This window comes from Ochotona princeps, chromosome 12 (assembly GCF_030435755.1).
Source record: "Ochotona princeps isolate mOchPri1 chromosome 12, mOchPri1.hap1, whole genome shotgun sequence".
Classification (NCBI taxonomy): Eukaryota; Metazoa; Chordata; class Mammalia; order Lagomorpha; family Ochotonidae; genus Ochotona; species Ochotona princeps.
Window position 1 is genome coordinate 46564918 of NC_080843.1, and position 21250 is coordinate 46586167.

The 21250-nt window shown below is 42.3% G+C and overlaps 1 protein-coding gene across 1 annotated transcript in view; it reads right to left on the reverse strand.

Annotated features, from left to right (window-relative positions):
* Window positions 1-1575: 1575 nt before the first annotated feature.
* The window catches only part of RUBCNL (rubicon like autophagy enhancer), a 42975-nt gene continuing 23300 nt past the window's right edge, over window positions 1576-21250 (reverse strand). The window contains exons 3-14 of the mRNA XM_004577475.2: window positions 20100-20182; window positions 19263-19470; window positions 17547-17648; window positions 16676-16736; window positions 15978-16110; window positions 14479-14624; window positions 12744-12808; window positions 8108-8346; window positions 7563-7624; window positions 4573-4726; window positions 3611-3701; window positions 1576-1765 (exon numbers count right to left, since the gene is read on the reverse strand). Coding sequence (XP_004577532.2) covers window positions 1653-1765; window positions 3611-3701; window positions 4573-4726; window positions 7563-7624; window positions 8108-8346; window positions 12744-12808; window positions 14479-14624; window positions 15978-16110; window positions 16676-16736; window positions 17547-17648; window positions 19263-19470; window positions 20100-20182 — 1457 coding nt within the window. The 3' untranslated portion in view covers window positions 1576-1652. The remainder of the gene's footprint in view (window positions 1766-3610; window positions 3702-4572; window positions 4727-7562; window positions 7625-8107; window positions 8347-12743; window positions 12809-14478; window positions 14625-15977; window positions 16111-16675; window positions 16737-17546; window positions 17649-19262; window positions 19471-20099; window positions 20183-21250) is intronic.

Consider the following 21250-nt stretch of genomic DNA (forward strand, 5'->3'; position numbering starts at 1 on the left):
AGCCAATCCAAAGCCAGTAGCCAGGAGCTTCTTCCGGGTCTCCAACATGAGTGCAGGGTCCCAAGGCTTTGGGCCATCCTCTGCTGCTTTCCCCGGGAGCTGGAATGAAAGTGGAGCAGTCAGGATATGAACCAGCACCCATATGGGATCCTGGTGCAAGAAAGACGAGGATTTAGCCACTGAACCTTCATGCCAGGCCACAGAGAGTGTTTACACCAGAAGGCCTGAGTTTGAATTCCAGTTGCTCTTCTAAGTCCATTTCTAGCTATCAAGTACCCTAGGAGGAGAGGAGACAGCCTGAGAGGCTGAGTCACTGCCAGTCATGGGAGAGGTCTCGATTGAGTTTCCTGCTCTTGGACATTTGCGGACTGAACTAACAAATGTCTCTGCTTCTCAAATTAAATGACTGAGGTAATGAATGGGGTATAAGAGGACAGGGACAAAATCAAAATACTGCTTCAATATAAGATACTCACTTCTAGTCAGGTAATCAATATTATCCATCTGAATAATACACAACATGGATACACTTTCTCACACACACACACAAACACAGATTGGGACAACCCGTTTGTTGCATGCCCATGTTATTTGTGAAGGTAGCCTAGAGTACACATGGTTAGTATGTGAGAGACCCGAGGAAAATGACAAGTAGGTTTTAACCTGAGAACATCCCTGCCTGCAGACATGCCAGGAAGGCACCAGTCCCAGGGCCCCTCTCGCTCAAGGCGGAGAAAGCAAAGAGGAAGCAAAAGAAAGAAAAACCAAAGGCACAAGTGTCAAGAAGCAAATAAATACATGAAATATTAAGTAAAAATTCATAAAAGTTCTGCAATTCACCTACTCTTTTCAATGCCTACAATTTTAAAGTTATTACTAGAATCACATTAAGAGTATTTCCTGCAAGCTAATGTAAGTGCGAAAATACAGTACATTCAGTTTTATGTTTTTGATGCAAGAAGCTCAAGGGCGGGGATGAAGAACTAACCACCTTTTGATCCTCCAACTTAGTCCAAAACAGTGTGGCCTGGTTAACAAACTCCTACCACTGGAATGGAACCATCTCAAAGAGTGACATCTAGAGGTAACTGCCTCAAACTGCACCTCAAACTGTATCTACAAGCACCACTAAGCAATGAAAACTCACTTTGAAATAAAACTGTCGAAGTTATGTGTCCTCTCAATACAAACCCTGAGATAAATAAAATGTCTCATACTGACATAATTACAAAGAAGCACTTGAATAGAAAAAAAGAAGTGTGAGCAAACATTTTTGGTTGCATTTTTGTCCATTGCATGTATTAAACAGTTTCAGTAAACAAGCTTGAAAGGAAGTAATGCATCTTGTCAGTTACAATTATGTAGAAACCTCATCTAAATACAACTATTCAAGTCCAATTTAAGATGTATATAAAAGTTACAAAACTCAGTAGCAGCAAAAATATCAAACATTTGTCAACAAAACCACTAGTAACAACCCCATGCTTCAAACATTATATATACATACATATATATACACACCCAATAAAGAGAACATTGAGCATCCTTTTTCATAATGCACAATGCCTGATATCTAATATATATTTAATACTAGACACAAATCGGTGTTATCGTAAGGCCTGTCGAAGTCTCGTTTCACAACACCAGGGCCATTATGTTGCTGCAGAGGGCAAGTTTTCCAGAAGTCTTCTCCTGGCTGTGATCCTGGCACACCGGGGGCACTGGGATGACTGGAAGCACTGCTTGTGGAAGCAAGCCCTGCACACTGCAAGCAAGGGAGACAGGTGTCAGCAAAGGCAGCAAACTGCTTCCTCATATAGAAACTGACACTCCTTCCTGCCTGGGGAAGGAGAGGGTCTCAACCCTGACCCCAGAGTCTTCAACAGAAAAAACAGGGTAGATAATTTGCAACAGTGTAAGGTTGCCATGTGGGATACCTACATTCCATACTGGACTCCCTGAGTTGGAGTCCCAGTCCCACTTCTGATCCATCTTCACACTAAAGCACACCTTGGGAGGCAACAGGGGATGGTTGAAGTAGCTGTGTCCCTTCCCACCCTACACGACAGACCAGAATGGTATTCCAGGCTCTAGGCTTCAGTCTTCGTCAGCCCAGCTTTGGGGACCTTTAAGGAGTGGCCTACAAGATAGAAGTATTCTCTCTCTCTCTCTCACTCTCTCTCTCTCTCTCTCTCTCTCTCTCTCACTCACTCTCTCTCTCTCTCTCCACCTCTCAAATAAATTAGCTTTTTTTAAAGTAACTCAGTGGCCTAGAAAATAATTTGCCTTGGAGGTCACGAACGTGCAGCTCAGAGAGCCTGAAGCAGCAGGAGCTGTGATGCCCCAGGATCTGCCTGAGCCTTGAAGCACATGGTCCACCAGCTGCTGTGACAGCCGACGCCTGAGAGCTCTTAGGAAGGGGTACTGCTTTCTCTTCAAGTGGCCCTCCGTAGGAACAGTCTGCACTCAAAGTCACCAACCTGCATCCAGCAAATGATCATGATGGAGGTTAAGAACTTGTCCAACTCTCTGTCCCAACTTTGGGATGATACTGAACGGGCTCCCGAGCTCCAGAATGCCCCATGAGGTAAGCTGAGAGTCACAAGGCATTCTGGCCATGGTTAAGCTTCTGCTGCCTTCATGTCCTCACAGGTGGACATGCCCCAGTGAACACTGTTCACAGAACGACTGGCCCAGGGGTTCTCTGCTGGAGAGCCCATCCTGCAACAATGCACAGTGGGTTCAGGGAGTAACATGTAGTGGCCCAAGAGGAGGACACATCATGGGTGACAGCCAAATTTATGATCAGGGTCTCTCCCACAGAAAACAGCCTCAGAGAACATAAGATCCCCTTGTCCACTAAAACCATAGGATAGCAGTCACAACCATTTCTGTGAAGAGTCAGATAGGAAATGACACAGACCTGTAGGCCACACATGCTCTGTAACAGCCACTCAACTCAACAGCCATGACGATGCAGAGGCAGCCAGAGACAACACGTTCAGCACTGGGTGTGACTGTGACCCAGTGGCAGCAGGACAGGCATACAGGACAAAGATGGACTATCTCTTCAATCAGATGCTGCACTAGGACACATCATCCTCATCCATGCACCAGCCTGTATGCTAAAACATCTCCAGGGGCTGGCACTGTGGCGTAGCAAATAAAACCACTGCCTGCAACAACAGCATCCCAATTGGGTATGCGTTTGAGTCCTGGTTGCTCTACTCTGGATTCAGCTCCCTAGTAATGTGCCTGGGAAAGCAGCAGAGGATGGCCCAAGTTCTTGGGTCCCTGTACCCACATGAGGGGAGACTGGGAAGAAGCTCCTGGCTTCTGGCTTTAATGTGGCCCAGCTGTGGCCATTTGAGGAGTGAACCAGCAGAGGGAAGATCTTTCTGTCTCCCTCTTTCTGTCCCTTCCCCTATCTTCTCTGTAACTCTGCCTTTCAAATAAATAAGTCTTCAAAAAAGAATTAAAAAATAAAACTATCACCTCCAAAATGCCAGAAAAAGAGAGAGAGAGAGAGAATCATTATATTTAGAAGAAATAACTTTGCACTTATGGTATCAGCTGCCACTAAGCTCATGCTCTTAACTAGTTGAGATACCTGAACATCTTCTGCACGTGGTGGTCTGAAATGGGAAGATGACACTTGTGCTTCGGCAAAACTCACAGATGAAGCCCTTTCCTTGGCACAGCTGTAAGAGAGGCATCCAAAGCGTCATGAAGGCTGCAATCCACACTGGGACGGCTTATCTTGGGGCTGAAGCTAACCCATCACCTCTGCAGAACTTTGTAAGCTCAGGGCTTGAAGATCTAGAACCGTAGCCTAATTGTGGCACAGCATAAATCCAAACAACAAAAATCACACAAATCCATCCATTTCACATGCAGGCAGATCATAGTGTTAAACACGTGTTTTTTAGAATCTTATTTTTAATTTGAGAAGCAGACAGACAGGGAATTGGAGCAGAGAGAGCTCCCCATCTACTGGTTCACTTCCCAAATGGTTCACATCCCAGAACAGATATGGTGGAGCCAGCCTAGATTCAGGAGCTGGAAATTTGGTCAGATCTCCCATGCGAGTGCCAAGAACCCAACTACTTGAGCCATGGAAGACTCTGGGGTTGAGAGTTAGAGCCTGATATTGAACCCAGGTACCACGAAGTGGAAGGCAGGCATCTTAACCGCCAGTTTAATTGCTAAGCCAAATACCCACTCTTAAACACTTATTCTTACATAATTTGATTTGATTCCTGATAGTTGCACTGAAGTACTTCAGTCCATGAAGACAAAGAGCTTTCTGTTCTGCTGAACCCTGTGTCCATAGGGTTCTATGTGGCACTTTGGGACACAGTGGTCCCCAAGTAGGGCTGCGTTCCCAAGACCGAGGAGTTAATTGCTCCAGCACATATGCCAGCTCTGCCCCTTACTAGAAGCATGACCTTAGCTCATTACTGTACAGCTCTGAACTGCAGTATGTGTGAGAGCTAAATGAGGTCAAAGTCAACACAGGTCTTGGCACCTGACAGACAGCTCAGGATACACCTGCTGCAGGAGAACCCTCACCTCACAGCCGGCCACATGCGTGAGGGCAGCTCTCAGGATGTCCTTGAGGGAGGGAGCCAGCAGCCCCTTCTTGATCTTGACCAGGTCCTCTAGGGAGAACAGGTGGAGCTCATCAGTCAAGTGTCTTGGAACGTGCTCAAACTCCTTTAATACACTGCCAGGGAGGAAACAAAGAGGAATTCACAAACCACCCACACAGAGGCCAGGGCAGAATGAGGCCAGCTGTTTTCTCTTGGCACTCACACCAAATCTTTTTACACTCAATTAAAAAAAAAAAAGAGTTCTGAGAACATCATTGAACCTTGTTCATTAACCTATCCTTTGCAAGTTTGTTCAGCAGCCAGAAAGTTTTATCCATATAAGCTGATTTCAAAAACTGGGTGAGCCAAAGAATTGCATCTTCTGCAGGCTGTACATGTACACATTGAACAAAAGAAAACTTAAGTTTTATTTTTAAAATGCAATTTCATGCCAGGTAGTGCTTGATTACCATGTACTATAATTCAAATGTATTGTGGGCAGTTGCCTACATGTGAGAGTGTCACCTCTGACAAGGCTAGAAGGTTAAAGGGATACATGTGGAACATGACCAGAAGGTTAAGGGAGATAGACACATCATGTAGCTAATTGCAGTGTCTTTAGTGGGCCAGGGCTCTGCCAGAAGATGCCCTCCTACCCGCCCCTTGTTTACCATTTAAAAGCTATAACCTATAAATAAATAAAGCAGACATTCCTCACCAAGGGCCATTCCTCAGCCAAGGGCCACCCTCGCCTCATCCTCGATGACCTTGGGGCCTGCTGGCAGTGCTAACGTCCAAGAAAGTGCTACATTCTTCCCAGCTAAACTTCAAGCCACTCAACATCGGTGACTGTTGTCTAAGCCAGAAGGAGAATTCTCACTCACTGGCAGGTGTGTGACTCCCAAATCCATGAGTAGTCCAGCAGTGGGCTTGAGATTCATATATCCAACTACCTGCAGTCATGGCTGCTTAGATGTCCCAGAGACATTTGAAACAATGTTCCCCAAACCTACTCATCGCCTCCTGACTGGCAGTACCAGCAACTGTTTTCCTAAGGTCTTGCTGAAGCTGGCACTCTTTCAATTCCACCAGCCTGGGACACTTCACACCTACCTCTTCATCATCCTAACTAGCTCTGTAGGTTTAGATTTTCTATGCTTGTTCTCTCACCCCGCCTTCTAATTGAGCTCTGTGCCACTTCTGTTGTAGCCTCCTCTTGTACACACATCTGAGTTAGACTTGGACAATGGTCTGTTTGAGCTGACTTTCCCATGGATTTGCACAGATCTCTTGATTTTTTATTTTCTGACAATTTATCAGAACATAAATATTCATGGAATTCTTATAGAAGTGTGGATATTTCCACATGTTACGAGAAAACAGAGACCCTGAGAGGTATTAACCTGTCACACCGATGCCACGACATAAAAGTTCAAGGTCAAATGACTAAAGAATGCAAGCTCTTTCCCAAGAAATCTCTAATCATGAGATAAGAAAGGTCCTCCAAACCTCCAATCATAAAGTAATGGCAAAGAAAGGGAAATGTCATTTACTCTGATTTAATCAGCACATAACATCTAATTATATTGAAATGTCACAACATAGCCCATAAATACATATAGTTATTGTTAATAAAATTGTATGAATGTAAGAAATTGAAAAAAGTTTTAAAACAAAAATTTTGAAAAAACTGTGTGACCTCACATTGAAACAAGTATTTTTAACCCTCTTGAGTAACATATTCTTTGTCCCCTTTAGAATTTCTCTTTCAATTAATTCATGCCTAAACGTTCATTGATTGTATAGTGTTCTGTACTACAGCAATAATCATCATCTTATTACTGAACATTTAGTAGATTTTAGCTACATTTTCTATCAACTAAATCTCTATCCATTGCTATGGTGATATCATAAGATTATTTAATTATTATTTATTTATAGCTCTTGTCTGTAACTCTTGAGGAACACTGGTTTTTTTCCCCATGATCTGTTAAACTTTTTACTTAGTAGAGGATTAAGCTTGTGATTATAAAATAAGCTGAAAGCATGTCATTGTAAAAACTACAAGACAACATCAGAAGGGAAAGAGGAGGGTGGGTGGAACCATAGGTGGAGAGGAGAGCGGGGTGGTAGTATAACTATGCTCCTAAGTTTATATTCTTCAAATACTGAATTTTGTTCATCTTGTATAAATATTTTGAAATTGAAGAAAAAAATAAGGATAACCTTCTAACAGCATAATTTCTGGAGACCATGATCTCATCTGCTTTGACATGCTTCTCCATAAGGGAATTTTAAAAAGCTGCTGTTCTACCCATGCTCATAGGTTGGCACATTATTCACAGTAGTCACACAAGAAAACAATCAAATTTTCCATCAACAAATGGATAAAGCACGCTATATCCATACAGTGAGATATATACATATGAAATTTTGACATGTTATATTAAAAAGCACCCAGTCACAAACAAATTCTGTATGATTCCATTCCACAAACGTACTTAGTCAAGTTCACAGAGACAAAAAGGAACATGATAGTTGCCAAGGGGGTGAGGGGCAGTGGGAATTAGGGAAATGAATATTAATAGCTCTAGAGCTTTAGTCTGACAAGATGAAATGAGTTCTGAAAATGAATGTTAGTTGCATAACAATGTGAACCTACTTAATACCACTGAACTGTACACTTAAAATGGTCAAGATGGGACATACCCGGTCACATGTCTTCCCCATTAATAATGGGGAACATGTTTTCCATTAATAAGAATCATCAGAAGTCAATGGCTTGCATCGTTCACCCTTGTCCTGGCCTGTTTATCTGTTATCTAAATTCGCCCCTTGTGACTTACGGTTTAGTCATTTTCAAGAGACACTCTGTATTCCCAGGAGTAATCTACGATCATTAATAGGGCAACGGGAACCAGGAGGCTCTCAGGGGACTGGCACAAGGACAGTTCCAGCCAAGAGTCATACCTGTGCGCAAACCTGCAAGTCTTCAACAGCTTCTTAATATGGAAAAGCTGCTCCTGGATTCCCTAGGGTGAGAACCAAATGGGGAAAAAATGCTAAGCATGATAAACAACATCAGGAATGTGCACGTCAAACTTAGATATTCCCACTCTTGAAATGTTACACCTGAATTCACCTAAGCCTCTGAGGCAAACAGCCTATGCAGCAAGGGTTTACAATAAGATCCCCTGGGCCACAGATGATCATAAATGGATGCAGGTGTGTGTGTGTGGAGGAGGGGGCACTGGGGACAGTCTGAAGTGTGCACAAGTTTGGGAGTCTTCCATAAGAAACACTCAAAACTATGCAAAAATATACAATCCACTACAGGGCCTTGGAAAGAGCTCCTGCAAGCCAGGTACCAAAAGTTTAAGCTCCACCAGTTCCCTGGTGCATCTTCCTCTTGGAGGGTTTGTCTGTGGATACCCTAAATGGGACAGTGTGTGTTTCCAGGCATAGGACCCATCCAGGACCCTGTCCTTACCCCTCTCACAGAGGCAGCAACTTACCTTCACTCTGTCAAGCTCCTTGGCCTTCACATAGAGGCTGTGGCTGAGGCTCTGCAAATTGAAAATGGGCTGGGGCCATATACTGTCAAGCAGCCGTTTGGAGAAGTTGCTGACATGATACTTCTTGAAATCCCACATCATCAAAATCCGGGCAGGGATGCAGGACTCGGCATGGGAGTGGCAGCAGTCACAGAAATACTTCCCCAGGTACTCACAGTACCGGAGCCGCTTCACAAACTCTGCCAAAGACATAGGCGGGTGAGTGTGGCACTTAGTTGATGCTGAAAATCTACCCTGCTCTGCTCCCCATCTCCAAAGCTTACAGAAAATGGAAAGACTCAACGATTCATTTCATGTTGGTTAAAAGTGATGGTTGAGCTTGTCACAGCTAGGAAGGCTCTGGCAGGAACTCAAATGCTGTTCATCCTAGTAAGCGTCTGGAAGAGCAGTTTTGTTTTCTTTAAAATGCACATTCAGTCTAGATCTCCACCAAAAATTCAATAGCAGATAGCATAAGAGGTGAGAAAAGATGGAATTTGTGCTCCTCATATTTTTTTTCAATTTGCCAAAATGAATATGTACTGCACTTGGAAACCCCACCAGTAAAAGGTAGAGAACTGAATGCAGCTCACACCTGTGCACTCAGGAGCCTGCTCAAGAAAGCAAAGGACTCAGCTGAAGGCTTCGCCATGCCCAACCCTCAAGGCCTAACAGCACCAGCTATGATATTTATCATTGTTCAGGTGACTTGTGTGTCTCTTTGTGACACACAAAGAAGCCTAATAGAAGCCTAATAGAAGCACTAATTGACACTTAATATGATGATGCATAAAATACAGTATGGGAGTGATGCTACTACAGTACCCAACACACAATAGAGTCTACATGTGGTTTCCAGATAGTGGACTGCTGACAAGGTAGGTACTGCTATCATCTCTATTTCACTGATGAAATCACATTGAAAATGAAGTCAGATAATATGCAGGACACACAGCAGTAAGTAGGCCAGTAGAATTCCACCCAAACCTGACATTTAACCATCAAATAGCATGGCATGTCTGCTACATTCTGTAAGAGGAAAAGACAGGGCAGCTAACGCCTTTGAATATGACCAAAATATCCCTGCATGTGGTTCAAGTCACAGCCAGCATTGATTTTGTTAATTCACCAATGAATACAATTGATTCTCACTGTCTGCTGCAGGTCTGTTCTGCAAAGGTGTCATGAGCCCTGATTAGCCAACACTGAACCTTTGATCCTGGAGGAAATACAGGGTGAGGGTCCTGTGATCCAATAGTAGTAACATTTTTGTCCTCTGATTGATATGTAACCCTACAGTTGCTGATCCCTAACCTTGAGATCAGGAGCAGCACCACTATAACTCATGCCTGAATGATACTTACAGAATATACTCATTTTCTCCATAAGGCACACCACAGTCTTTGTGTGCTCAGGAACAAAGGGCAACACTTACTTAGGGGGTGTTTTAAATTGTGAAATCACCAACAGAATATACAAAAACTCCCCAAAACCATGTCACAAAATAAATCACACATTCCTGATCAATCTTAGCAAGACAGAAGAGAAAGGAGGGCAGATGGGGCCAATGAACTTCCTAATTTTCCTCAGCACCTAAAACCCTATCATCTCAATATCAACTTATTCATCACACATAATTGAATGCATATCAACTCTGAAACTATCAGCATGGGGCGAATTATATCTAGCTCCTTTGGTTTTCTAAGTCCTTATAAAAATAGAACAAAAGACTCTTAAGCTAGTGCCACCCTCACTCCCTGCTATAGGTTTTGTCCCTGGAGGCATTTTCATTTGTCACTGTGAGGAGGCTGCTCTTGGCATCTGGTGATGCTATAAAACATCCTACAATATATAGAATATGTCCCATAGCAAATCAGTGGGACTGAAGTTACAAAATTCTGCTCTAAGCCCTAAGTGTTTTCATCTTATGAAAAGTCAATGACAAAAAGAATAAAAACAGGAGGGAAGTGCTCTAGAACAGGACTATCCCATGAAACTTATTCTAAGGATGGAAATGTACTACATCTGGATTGTCCAAAATACTAGAAATACAGTTAGCATGAGTGAAGAACTAAGTATTTAATTTTGATGAATGCAAATTTAATTTGAAATAACCACACGGGCTACTGACTGCCACACTGGGTAGCACAGTTATAGAATAAAGTTCACTCTACAGAAACAATACAAATTATACTATATAAGACTTGATTGGAATCTAGTTGGAAAATCAACTAAGCAATTTTTTTAAGATTTATTTATTTTTATCTCAAAGTCCGATATACAGAAAAGAGGAGAGACAGGAAGATCTTGTGCCTGTTGCTTCACTCCCTAAGCGGATGTAACTGAGCCTATCCAAAGTCAGGAGCTTGGAGCTTCCTCCAGGTCTCCCAAGCAGATGCAGGGTACCAAGGCTTTGGGCCCTCCTCCACTGCTTTCCCTGGGCCACAAGCAGGGAGCTGGATGGGAAGCAGGGCCGCTGGAGTTAGAACTGGCACCTATATGGGATCCCAGCAAGTGCAAGGTGAGGACTTTAGCCACTAGGTATCACATTGGACCCCTAAGTGATATTTTGAACTCAACAAATGAGAATGGAACAGCATCCCATTGCCAAGATATACACTTAAATAGCAGTATGACAAACTTAGGACTGTTTATGACGGACTATGCTATCGTAATAATATAGGGGAAATCAGGGGGATAGAGAAATCTCAGAGACTATAGAACTGTATCATAAAATAATAATGATAATTTTTAAAACTCCTAAATGGGAAAATGTGATAATTATGTTTTATGACATGACAAAGTAGTAAAGGGTAAAATGTTGTGGCAGTGTGTGTGACCATTGGAGGAGACTAGGCAAATATGACGACTAAGTTAAATGTGGGCCTCTGAATTAGATCCTGTAGCAGGTAAATGATATTAGTGAAAAAACATGGTGAAATAGGAATAAAATCTGTAGTAGTACAGTTAACAGGATTACAGCAGTATTAGTTCTCAAATTTAACCATTACACTATGTATATGTAAGATGTTGACATTAAGGGAAATTGGGTAAAGTGGATTCTCTCTGTACCATTTTTGTAATTCTATGTATATTTAAAATTATCTCTAAAATGTTTTTTAAATGTTATGCTAAGAGTTAGAGGAAATTTCCAGGAAAAGCTCAAAATCATTTACATGGTTAATAATAACATTCTACCCTCTGTGCTCTGCCTACATTTGCAACAGGTTTTCTCCTTGCGTTTCTACTTTCAAGTCACACAAGGCTTCTTTTCGATTGTCATCCACCCTTTTCACGTGATGGATACATTCCACTCCTGGAGACAACCATTTCCTTACAAAACCCTTCAGACACAGCCTTGATTCAGTTTGCAGACGGTGAATCCCATAGCACATTTATCTTTCTCTTTGGTTGCGTACATCACCCTTGTCATTTGCTAATGGGGCTAATGCTTTGTGTCTCCCTTACATAGTATTTACAGCTGGACTGACTGTGCAGATGCTCACCTCTGCGTTTGAACAAACTCAGCACTTGACTCACACATTCGAGGTTACTGAGGCACCAAGATACAGCTGTTATCCAACAGACATAGTCCTTCCTAGACAAACAGCAGAGGACTCAAAAATACAATGAGTTATAGCTGTGATGCAGTTGGGCTTGATGATGCAATGTGATAGAAGAAGCCCAATTATATTTATGCTCTGGATTTTCATCTCTAGAAGTAGAGTTGATCAAAGCCTTTTTCTTCCAAAGACTGGCTAGCAAAGGCAAGGGAAACTCTTCCCATCAAAACTCTACTTTCCCATCCTTCTCCAAGTCAGACCCATGGATACCTCCTACAGACTGGGAATCACTGAATCCCAGTTTCTACTTTTGTGTCTGACTGGGAGGACTTAAATTTTCAAGACCTCTGTTGACTCAAGAAGGGTTCCATCTGGTCACCTCCTCAAACTCTGAGAAGTCTGCCAGCTCCTAAGTAAGCCATTATTCACTGAACAAGTACCTTTGAGAATGAACTACGTAGCAAGAACCCAGCTCACACAAGCTGAGGATCAAATGCTGGTCACATCCTGTCTACCTCACAGAAGTGATAATCTGGTAATGGACACAGACAATAATAAGATGTGTTCACAGAATATAGATGAGTGTTTCAGGAAAGAAGGTGTGAGGCAGAAAAAAAGCAAGAAAGATGAGTAGTAAATGAGACTGTTTGCAGCCAGACGTGCAGCAACATGGCTGTTTTCCATTGGGCAGTGGGGAAAGACCCATGACTTTGGAGTAAAGAGGGGAAGAAAGCAAAGCAAACAGCACTGGAGCCATCTGCAGAGAGAGGAAAACCACAACTGCAAATCCTTGGGTCAGAAGTGAGGCAGCATGTACCCGCATGGCGGCTGCGTGGCTGGATCTGAAAGCCCAATGGAGAGGGAACTGGCAGCTGGTTTTCTTGGTTTCTGATGGGTCACATAGCCTGGTAGACCACAACGATCCAGAAGGTTCTAAGAATCACATGCATCTCACAGAAACTATGCACTGCCCAACTCTATTATTCTTCCCATGACATGGCACGTTAAGCAGGCAACCAGTAGTCCATACTTACTCGGCTCCACTGGAGTACCACAGCCAGCACAGAAGAAATTCTGGGCTGCTATCACCAGGTCCCTCCTAAACCAAGAAAATGAGAACAGTAGTTACATTTCAGAGAAGTGAACAGAGCATTTTTTCACATAGAGGAAAAGAAATGGAATGGTGATTTTTTTTTTGTCTTAGAGCCTTTATCATGTTTCATTTGTAATAAATAAACACTCCATATAGTTTTCCAGCTGAAATCTCTGGGTCTTTGTGGAACTTTCTAAAACTCTATAAAAGCTTGGCACCCCAAGTGGAGGTCAATATTGCAAACAGCTCCTCCACCTCATTGCCCTTGCAGACTCCTCTCTCCAGAAAGAAATAGAGACACATAATACCGGCGAAGACCATTCAGGAAGACCAAAATATGATGTGCTCTAAAAATCCATAAATATATCCAAAGAAATCAAGTATAATAAGAGGTAGTATCAGACAAAGCAGTCAACAGTTTCGGTGAGGAAAAATCTGCCCAAATGTTTTCCTATTGAAATGCTGTGCCAAAAATTTACACATAGTTTAAAAGTATGAAATGTAAAATTAACTGGAAGCCTATCTCCTTGCAGTCCCTCCTTGCAGCCTGCAATGCCAAATTAAACACAAGCCAAGAGGAAACGTAAAGTTGTGTCAGGTCAAAACTTTGCCTATGACCCTCATCTTATACACTTTAAATATTCATGTACGTAATGAACACACTTAAGGATGTTTCTACAGCTTCATAGAAAATGATAAAAAAAATGATGCCAGGAATTTCACATTTTTTTCTATAAAAATAAATCTTTGAGAGAGGAGAAGGAGTTTGAGAAAGAAATCTTCTAGCCATTGATTCATTCCTCAAATGCTCAGATAATCCAGCGATAGGCCAAGAGACACCCAGGAGTCGGCAAGTCCCTATGGAACTCCAGCCAGGTCTTCCATCTGGACACCAAGGACTCAAATGTCTGAGTACCTATGGCCTCTGGGGGCATAGATTAGCAGAAAGCTGGATCAGAAGTAGCTAGGATCTGAACCAGGCACTGCGGTGTGGGTGAGGACATCCCAAGCTGCAGCTTAACCCACAACACCAAAACACCCATTCTGCACATTTTCCCTTTAATTCAGTTTTCCATGGTCTTGTTTAAAGAATCCTCTTAGTTCAATAAATTAGGCAGATGGCTTTACTCTTTCTAAATGTATCATCTTCGAAGACTTTTGTTATCTCTTAGAGAACAAAAATATTGTATTTTTATTCTATTACATTTCTTAACCATGCGAGTTGCCCTTAAGGTCAAATTTTCTCTTTTTTCTTAAAAACATATATATTCACCAATCTTCACTTCATGCTGACTACATTGGAAAATAGTGTTTCCGTTTTTAAGTGTTATTGTTGATGCTTGTTATGTTTCAATGTTAGCCACTTTAAAATATAGGCTAAGCCTGTTTAATATTCAATTTTACATAATATTCATACTTAAGAGGTACACAATTATATTCCCAACTGTGAAAATGAATCCCTAGAAGCCCACAATAAATAAGGTACCGAGAAAGCTTGGCCAAAAAAATATCCCCAACTTTCCTTTTCCTAAAATAGATTTTCCACATCACTCAGCATTTTTTGTTGTTGTTGTTTGCTTCTCTTCCTTTTGTTCACTTCCTTAGAGAGTCAGGTGGCATCCACCACAACTTGTTTTGCATGAAGTGGAAGCCCATGCTGGGGCCCATATACTTACTTGAGTGATGGATGAACAGTAAGTATGATTTGAAATCTCGGTGGGGCCCAGCCTTCAGTCTCTCTGATCCTAGATTTCAACTTAATTTCTTCTACTATATCCACACTGGCTTCAAAGTCTTTTCGGACGCAATCCTCATTAACCACCTGCACAACACATCAGAGGATTTAGGAACATGTTAAATGAGCACTTTCCAAAAATTTAGGCAAAAGAACATTTAAACATATTTCCCACATGATCACGGACTGTGAAAAATGTCAAATGCTTTCAACTGAACTGAAGGGCATGGTAAAGCCAGCTGGAGCAGAACACGCTCCAACACCACCCAGGGGATTGCCTGCCCTAGCGTGCCTCATTCATTTGCTTCCAGACTCCAGATTTTCTGCAAATAGGTCATTTTGAACTAGAATACATGTTGGCTAGTTCTTATTTGAAAGGCTCAGGACCAAAAGTGCCTTAGATTTGTGAGGTTTGTTTGTGGTTTTTTTTTTTTTTAACTTTTGGAATATTTGCATAATTTTCCTGGTTGAGCAACCCTAATCCAAAAATCTGAACTCTGAAATGTTCTGAAAGTCACACTGTTCGAATGTATTCCCCAGTACTTTTGTAAACAGCAGAAGCCTCATCCTTCCCAGTCAACAGAATGACAGATGCTTCTGTGGTCAAAGCCACAGCCACAGCCCCTGTGGTCCCTCTTCCCCAAAGCAGCTCTGTTCAGGACAGTCCCTTGCTTATCAATGTGCATTTCTCTATTTTCATTTAAAATGTGAACTCCTCAAATTAGCACCCACAACCTCAGGTAACTGGAAACTGCCATTCAAGCCTGACGTGCATTAAGATCAATGTCCCCCTCCCAGCTCCACCCCATCACCTCTCTGCACACAGATTCTCACAGTTAATCCAGCTACAGAGCCATTCTGCCCACTCTCCACTTGCATCCCAGCATCCTTGGCCAAGGGTAACCTTCCCCATACTTCTACCTGCAACAGCACTGCCCATCACAAGAACTGGCTCAAGTCCTGAGATTCCAATCAGCTTTTCCATGATACGAGCTGGAAATCAAGCACTCCCTTCCTTTGCTCTTCCACATCCACAGTGCTTTTTGCATAGCCCTATTTTAGCCTTTTTAACAAAACAACTCTATGCTTTCAGAGAAGCAGAATGTCCTGCAAGGGAACTAGCATATATTTCACATCAGGCAGCCCAGGGCACAATTCCTGCTTTAACCATGGACCAGTTCTGCCGGGAACTTAGGCCAACCACTTTCAAAAGTGAAAGTACCAGCAGGATCCACCTAATAGCATTCATCTGAGGATGAAAACGCAGATTGCTAAGCGCAGCCTGGGAACATTATCAGCCACTGATTACCTGCTGGTTCAGTCATTCAGTCTGAGCCTCCCCAACACCCCACGATGCCACAGGAAACACATGTCTGAGCTGAATGGGCCAGGTCAAATGAGACTTGAGTAATTTTAGAGTCAAGCTCTTTCGATACTTACTATGGAGCTGGCTCTATTCAGGGAACTTGTAAGCTGACAGTCAGCCACTGACAACATCCAGCACTTCCGGAATACTTGGTATAACTCTTTGGCTAACAGTTCAGCAGCATTGAAGTCTGGTTCATAATTAATACTGAAATGTAAGAGAATCAAAACTGGACACAGAAACTCATGAGAGTATGGATGAGGTCCTCCTTGGGTTTTCTACTGTTCTTCCCATCTCCTAACATCAGAAGAGGCTGCAACAGTGTAAGACTGTGCCTCACTCACTCACCAAATATGTTACTCCATGCCCTCCATGCATTCTCTTCCACACTCAACAAACAGAAACGCTACCCATTAAGGATATGAGCAATTGGAGGTATAGTGAAAAGAGCACTGGTTTAGAGTCAGGAGCCTTGAGTTCAAGACCTACTTCTGGCTCCAACAGTATTGCTACTCAAGGCACATATTCTATATGCCTCAGTTTCTAGGTCTATAAAATGGATGGAGTTTAAACATAAATGTATATATTCACAATGCCATCCAGTCGATCCATGAGGATTAAGTAAGAACATAAACAAAAGACATTTGTATACTACACAACATTGTAGAAACTTTGGGAGGGATTGTTGATGGAATTGGCTGAACTTGGCCCCACATGTCATGGGTGCAATGCTCACAATGCCCAGGCATCTATGCACTTAGAAGACAGATACCTCCTAGTGGAACTGCAGGAACATCTACAGGTTTCTATGATGTCATTAAGCTCTCCAAGTTCTGTGGAAAGATAAAATAAAGGGTAATGAGGCCCTCTAGTCTGTTTCACTTGGTCACTATCAATTTTGGAACAGCTCCCAACTCCTCAAAAAGAACCAATGATTCAGCATCTTCATGTTCCATTTGGGGTGGTGGTGGGCGTGGGGGTAGGGAGGGCAGTGGGATAGAGGGAGGTTGTCTGAGACTACAGCTTGAACAAAGATGGGATTGCACCTAAAACTTTGCCTAAACTTAATTCAGAGGCTAAACAGATATCAGAAGATAAAGAATATTTGGTTTTTCATTCAGTTCTACAAGTGAGATAAAAGATTAGCTAGCAAGACATTTGAAATAAGAAGAGAGACTGGTGCTGTAGCCAAGTGGCTAAAGTCCTCGCCTTGCACGCGCTGGAACCCATGTGAATGCCAGTTCTAATCCTGGTGGCCCACTTCCCAGCCAGCTCCCTGCTTGTGACCTGGGAAAACAGTGAAGAATGACCCAAAGCCTTGAGACCCTGCACCAGCATGGAAGATCTGGAAGAAGCTCCTGATTCTTGGCTTTGGATTGGCAAAGCTCCAGCCATTGTAGTCACTTTGGGAATGAACTAGCAGACAGAAGATCTTTCTCTCTGTCTCTCCTTCTCTGTATATCTAATTTTCCAATAAAAAATAAACAAATATTTTAAAAAATCTACCTTCTAAGAAAAGGCCTGACACAAGAATAATATCTTATAATTTTTTATCAGGGGCCTAGTCTACTCTTAGGAGAAGATTCTTCCTGTGTGTGACACGTGGTAGAGGAACATAGAAAAATTGCGCATCCAAATCTCACCTAAAATCACAAAGTCATCGAAGTCACATTTGCAGGCCTCCTTCACCACATCAGAGAAGGCAGGTGTTTTTGTTATTGCACTGACTTGTAACATAGCACAGCCTGGAAAAAAATGGAGAAAGGAATGTTCACTAACAAGAAGGAAAGGACTGATAAATCACTCTAAAAAAAGTTCTAGAGTTCAGCTTCAAGAATTTTAAAAACCAAAATGCAGGAAGGTGTTTTCATCTTCTAACCTCCTCTGTGACTAAGTGAAACAGATTGATGAATATCTAAATCATAATAGAAGTCTATCTACCTACTTTTAGGTAGATAATTAAAATTTTCATTAACATCAGTTTTTAAGAATCAAAAAGGGATAAAAAAGAACATTAATTTCACTGGAAATCAAAGAGTAGGAAGAAGCATAAACATTACAAGGAATTGAATAGTATCACCCATGTGAGCCCAAGAACCTATGACTATGTGCTATTATGGAAATTAATTAATTGCAGTATAAATATGGAAAACCAGTCTCTAGTTTTGAGTTTTGTTATATTGTTTTGGAAGGAAGAGGAGTGAGAGGGAGTGATGGAGAGATGTTAATTCAGATATGCTATGTTAAGAGGGCAATAGTACCTGTTGGAGGTTGCAGATATGATTGCCTCAGCAAAGAGAAGAAATAGAGAAAAGAAGTGTTATTAACCATCTCAAATTACAGGTCCTGGAGTCCAACCTATGGTTGAGCTCCACAGGTCCAGGACATACAGATCAAACCCTGAGAAGAGAGGTGTGGGTCCACAATCAGACTGGGGTAGCATCAACAGACAGGAAATGGCTGAATCTGTACGGTGAATAAAATTGCCCAGGAGGCAACTACAGCACTGAAGGCAGGACTCCCATTCAGTCAAAGTAAGAATGCAGCAAACCCTAATATGAGTGGTCAGTGTAAGAAATGCTCTGTCCTTAAGGAGGACCTCCCAGTCTCTGAATAAGGCAAGCTCCTCCCACCGGTGTCCATTGCCCTGGGCCCTTATCTGGGAGTCCCCGCTCATTGCCTCCTGCACAGAAGATCCTGAAAGGAAGGACCCCATCCTGTGCTCTGCTCCCACCTAGCACCCAGCATACAACAAAACACAGGCTCAGCGTTGCAGGAATGGAAGAGAATTACTTGGAAAAGGAAAGACTGTGAGAAGAGCTAGGAAACCACTGTGTGACTAAAAATGAGGGAAGAGGGAAGCCATCTGCTGTAGCTGCAAACAAGAGACATAAAAGAAAGATAAAATCTAGTCAAAACCAAGACAAAGCATAGAATTGTACAACTGGATGGAACATAACCATTCCCACAGAAATGGTGGATTTATTGAAAAAGCTTTAGAGAGTGAGTCTGTAGCACATTGGTTAAAACACCTATAGTCCACATTAGAGGCCCTGGGTTCAGTTTCTGGTTGCAGCTACTGACTTCAGCCTCCTGCTAATATACACCCTAGGAGACAACAAGTGATGGCCAAGGAATTGGCTTTCTGCCACCCACATGGGAGGACAAGCACTTCAGCTGAGTTCTAGGCTCCTCTCTTCAGCCCTAGTCTTACCCTAGCTGTCACAGGCATCTGGGGAAGGAATCTGTAGATGGAAAATCTGGTTTTTCTGTTTCTTTGTCTCTCTCCCCACTTCACCTCTCAAACACAAAGAAATTAAACTAAAAAGAAGTTTTGGTCAAAGTATTTAAATTCTTGCCTTCAAGGTCACTGTCTGAAGAAGCAGAAGACCCAGATTCTTGCTTCGTGTCAGGAAATGCTGCTTCAGAGTTAGCCCGACTGTGCTCAGAGGATGTGCCGGCCTCCTCTCCACCCCAGCTCTCTGCCTGCTGTTGGCCCAGGATATTACACTTCACCTTCTCCATGGCTGATATAATCACATCGGCAACATAAAAGTGGGCATTTTCCTGCAAGGAAAAAAATAATCAAAGAAAATACCAGTATTATCAATCAGCTTTTTTTGTCATTGAAAATATGTTAGATTTGAAAAATCAAGAAGCACTCCCCTCCAAAGTTTGGGTGCAATGGTATAGTGCATGTAAACATAAATGCTCACGTAATAGAGCTTCCATGCAAAAGTATGAGGTCCTTCCCAAAAAAAGTTCACGGAAAAGCAAACTAGAAGATAAGTTTATGTTGGTTTAAAAATGAACTTGAAATCCATGCGTAGCTTTTTCAGAATATATATTTTCCCTGAGCTTTTGGATAACCCCTTGTACGTCACTCTGTGATTCGCACCCCACATCATCCAGAGAAATATATTCAGCCACTGTAACCAACAGACAATCCAGGTGGAGTTTCTGGTGAGAAAATCCCTCGTTCATCACTCATGGAAGACTTTCCAGCTTAGTTCAGACCCTGCCTTGGAACCCTTCTCAATTCCTGTGCCTGGCAGCCCCTATAAATCAGAAGCTGAAATGAAACCTATCTGTCATGCCTCAGCAAGGTGAAATTTTCAGAGTTAAGTCAGAACAGCATTATCTAGGGAATTAAGATTCTATTGGTAAGACAAAACAAAAAAAATGATAGCAGTTACCTTTTCTACATCAACAGGGAGCATGAATGCCTCTGGTGAGAAGGAATTCAAAGAAACAGTTCTTCGAGTAACTTGAACATCACCTGCTGATACAGCAAGTTATTAAAAATGGAGAAAAGAAAGAATGCAGAGTATCTAAGCAAACAAAGTCATTCTAGAAGGCAGCTTTTAAATAATAATTTTTAAAAAAAGACAACCTAGTGGAATTCTAGAATAAAGAAGGATGATTAAAAAAAAAAAAAGAAAATCCCTTGTGATAGCAGGCCTTAATGATGACTATTTCTCAGAGCTGCTGTGGAGTAATGGACAAAACCACTGGGATGCAAGACAGCCATGAATAAAATAGTGTAGAAAGAGAGGAGGATGATCAGGAACACCTCTAGCAAATGGGAAAGGTGAGAACCACCACCCAGAGCAGGACCCTAAGCATCACTGCCAAAGCTCCCTGGCAATAGAAACAAAGTCCATCTGAAAAAGGTCTGTACTGCTTCTCTAAAATAATCCTCCTCCAGTCAAAATCCAAAAACCGCAGGAGGTATATTCTGCCAACTTCCTATTTTCTTACACCCTTCAGCCACTCCACAACTGGTAATGACTATCATCAAAACAAGCATTATTTTTGTCACTTGGTTTTGTTTTGCAGATTTTCTTCAAGATTTATTTATTTTTATTGGAAACTCAGATATACAGAGAGGAGGAGAGAAAGAGAGGAAGTCCTTCCTGATTCACTCTGCTGATTCACTCCCCAAGTGGCCACAACGGCCAGAGCTGAGTCAATCCAAAGCCAGGAGCTAGGAGCCTCTTCTGGATCCCCTGCAGGCCCCGGTCTCCCAAGGATTAACTCCACAGCTTAGCTTGTTTCTCAGAGCATAACAGGATTGGCAATTTTGGCCTGATACATCTAGCCACTGGCTTAACTGCAAGTTCCTGCTTCCTATTTGTCAAGTTATCTGCCAAGGGATTGGATAAAACTCAAGGGATTTAGGGTGGCCACTAGAGGATTGGATAAACACTGGGAGGAACTCAAGGGATTTAGGGTGGCCACTACTGGGAGGAACTAGAGGATTTAGGGTGGTCACTTGAGGACTGGATAAACACTGGGAGGAGCTAGGGAGAGTATAAAAGAAAGCCTGGAGTTGCAATAAAGAACA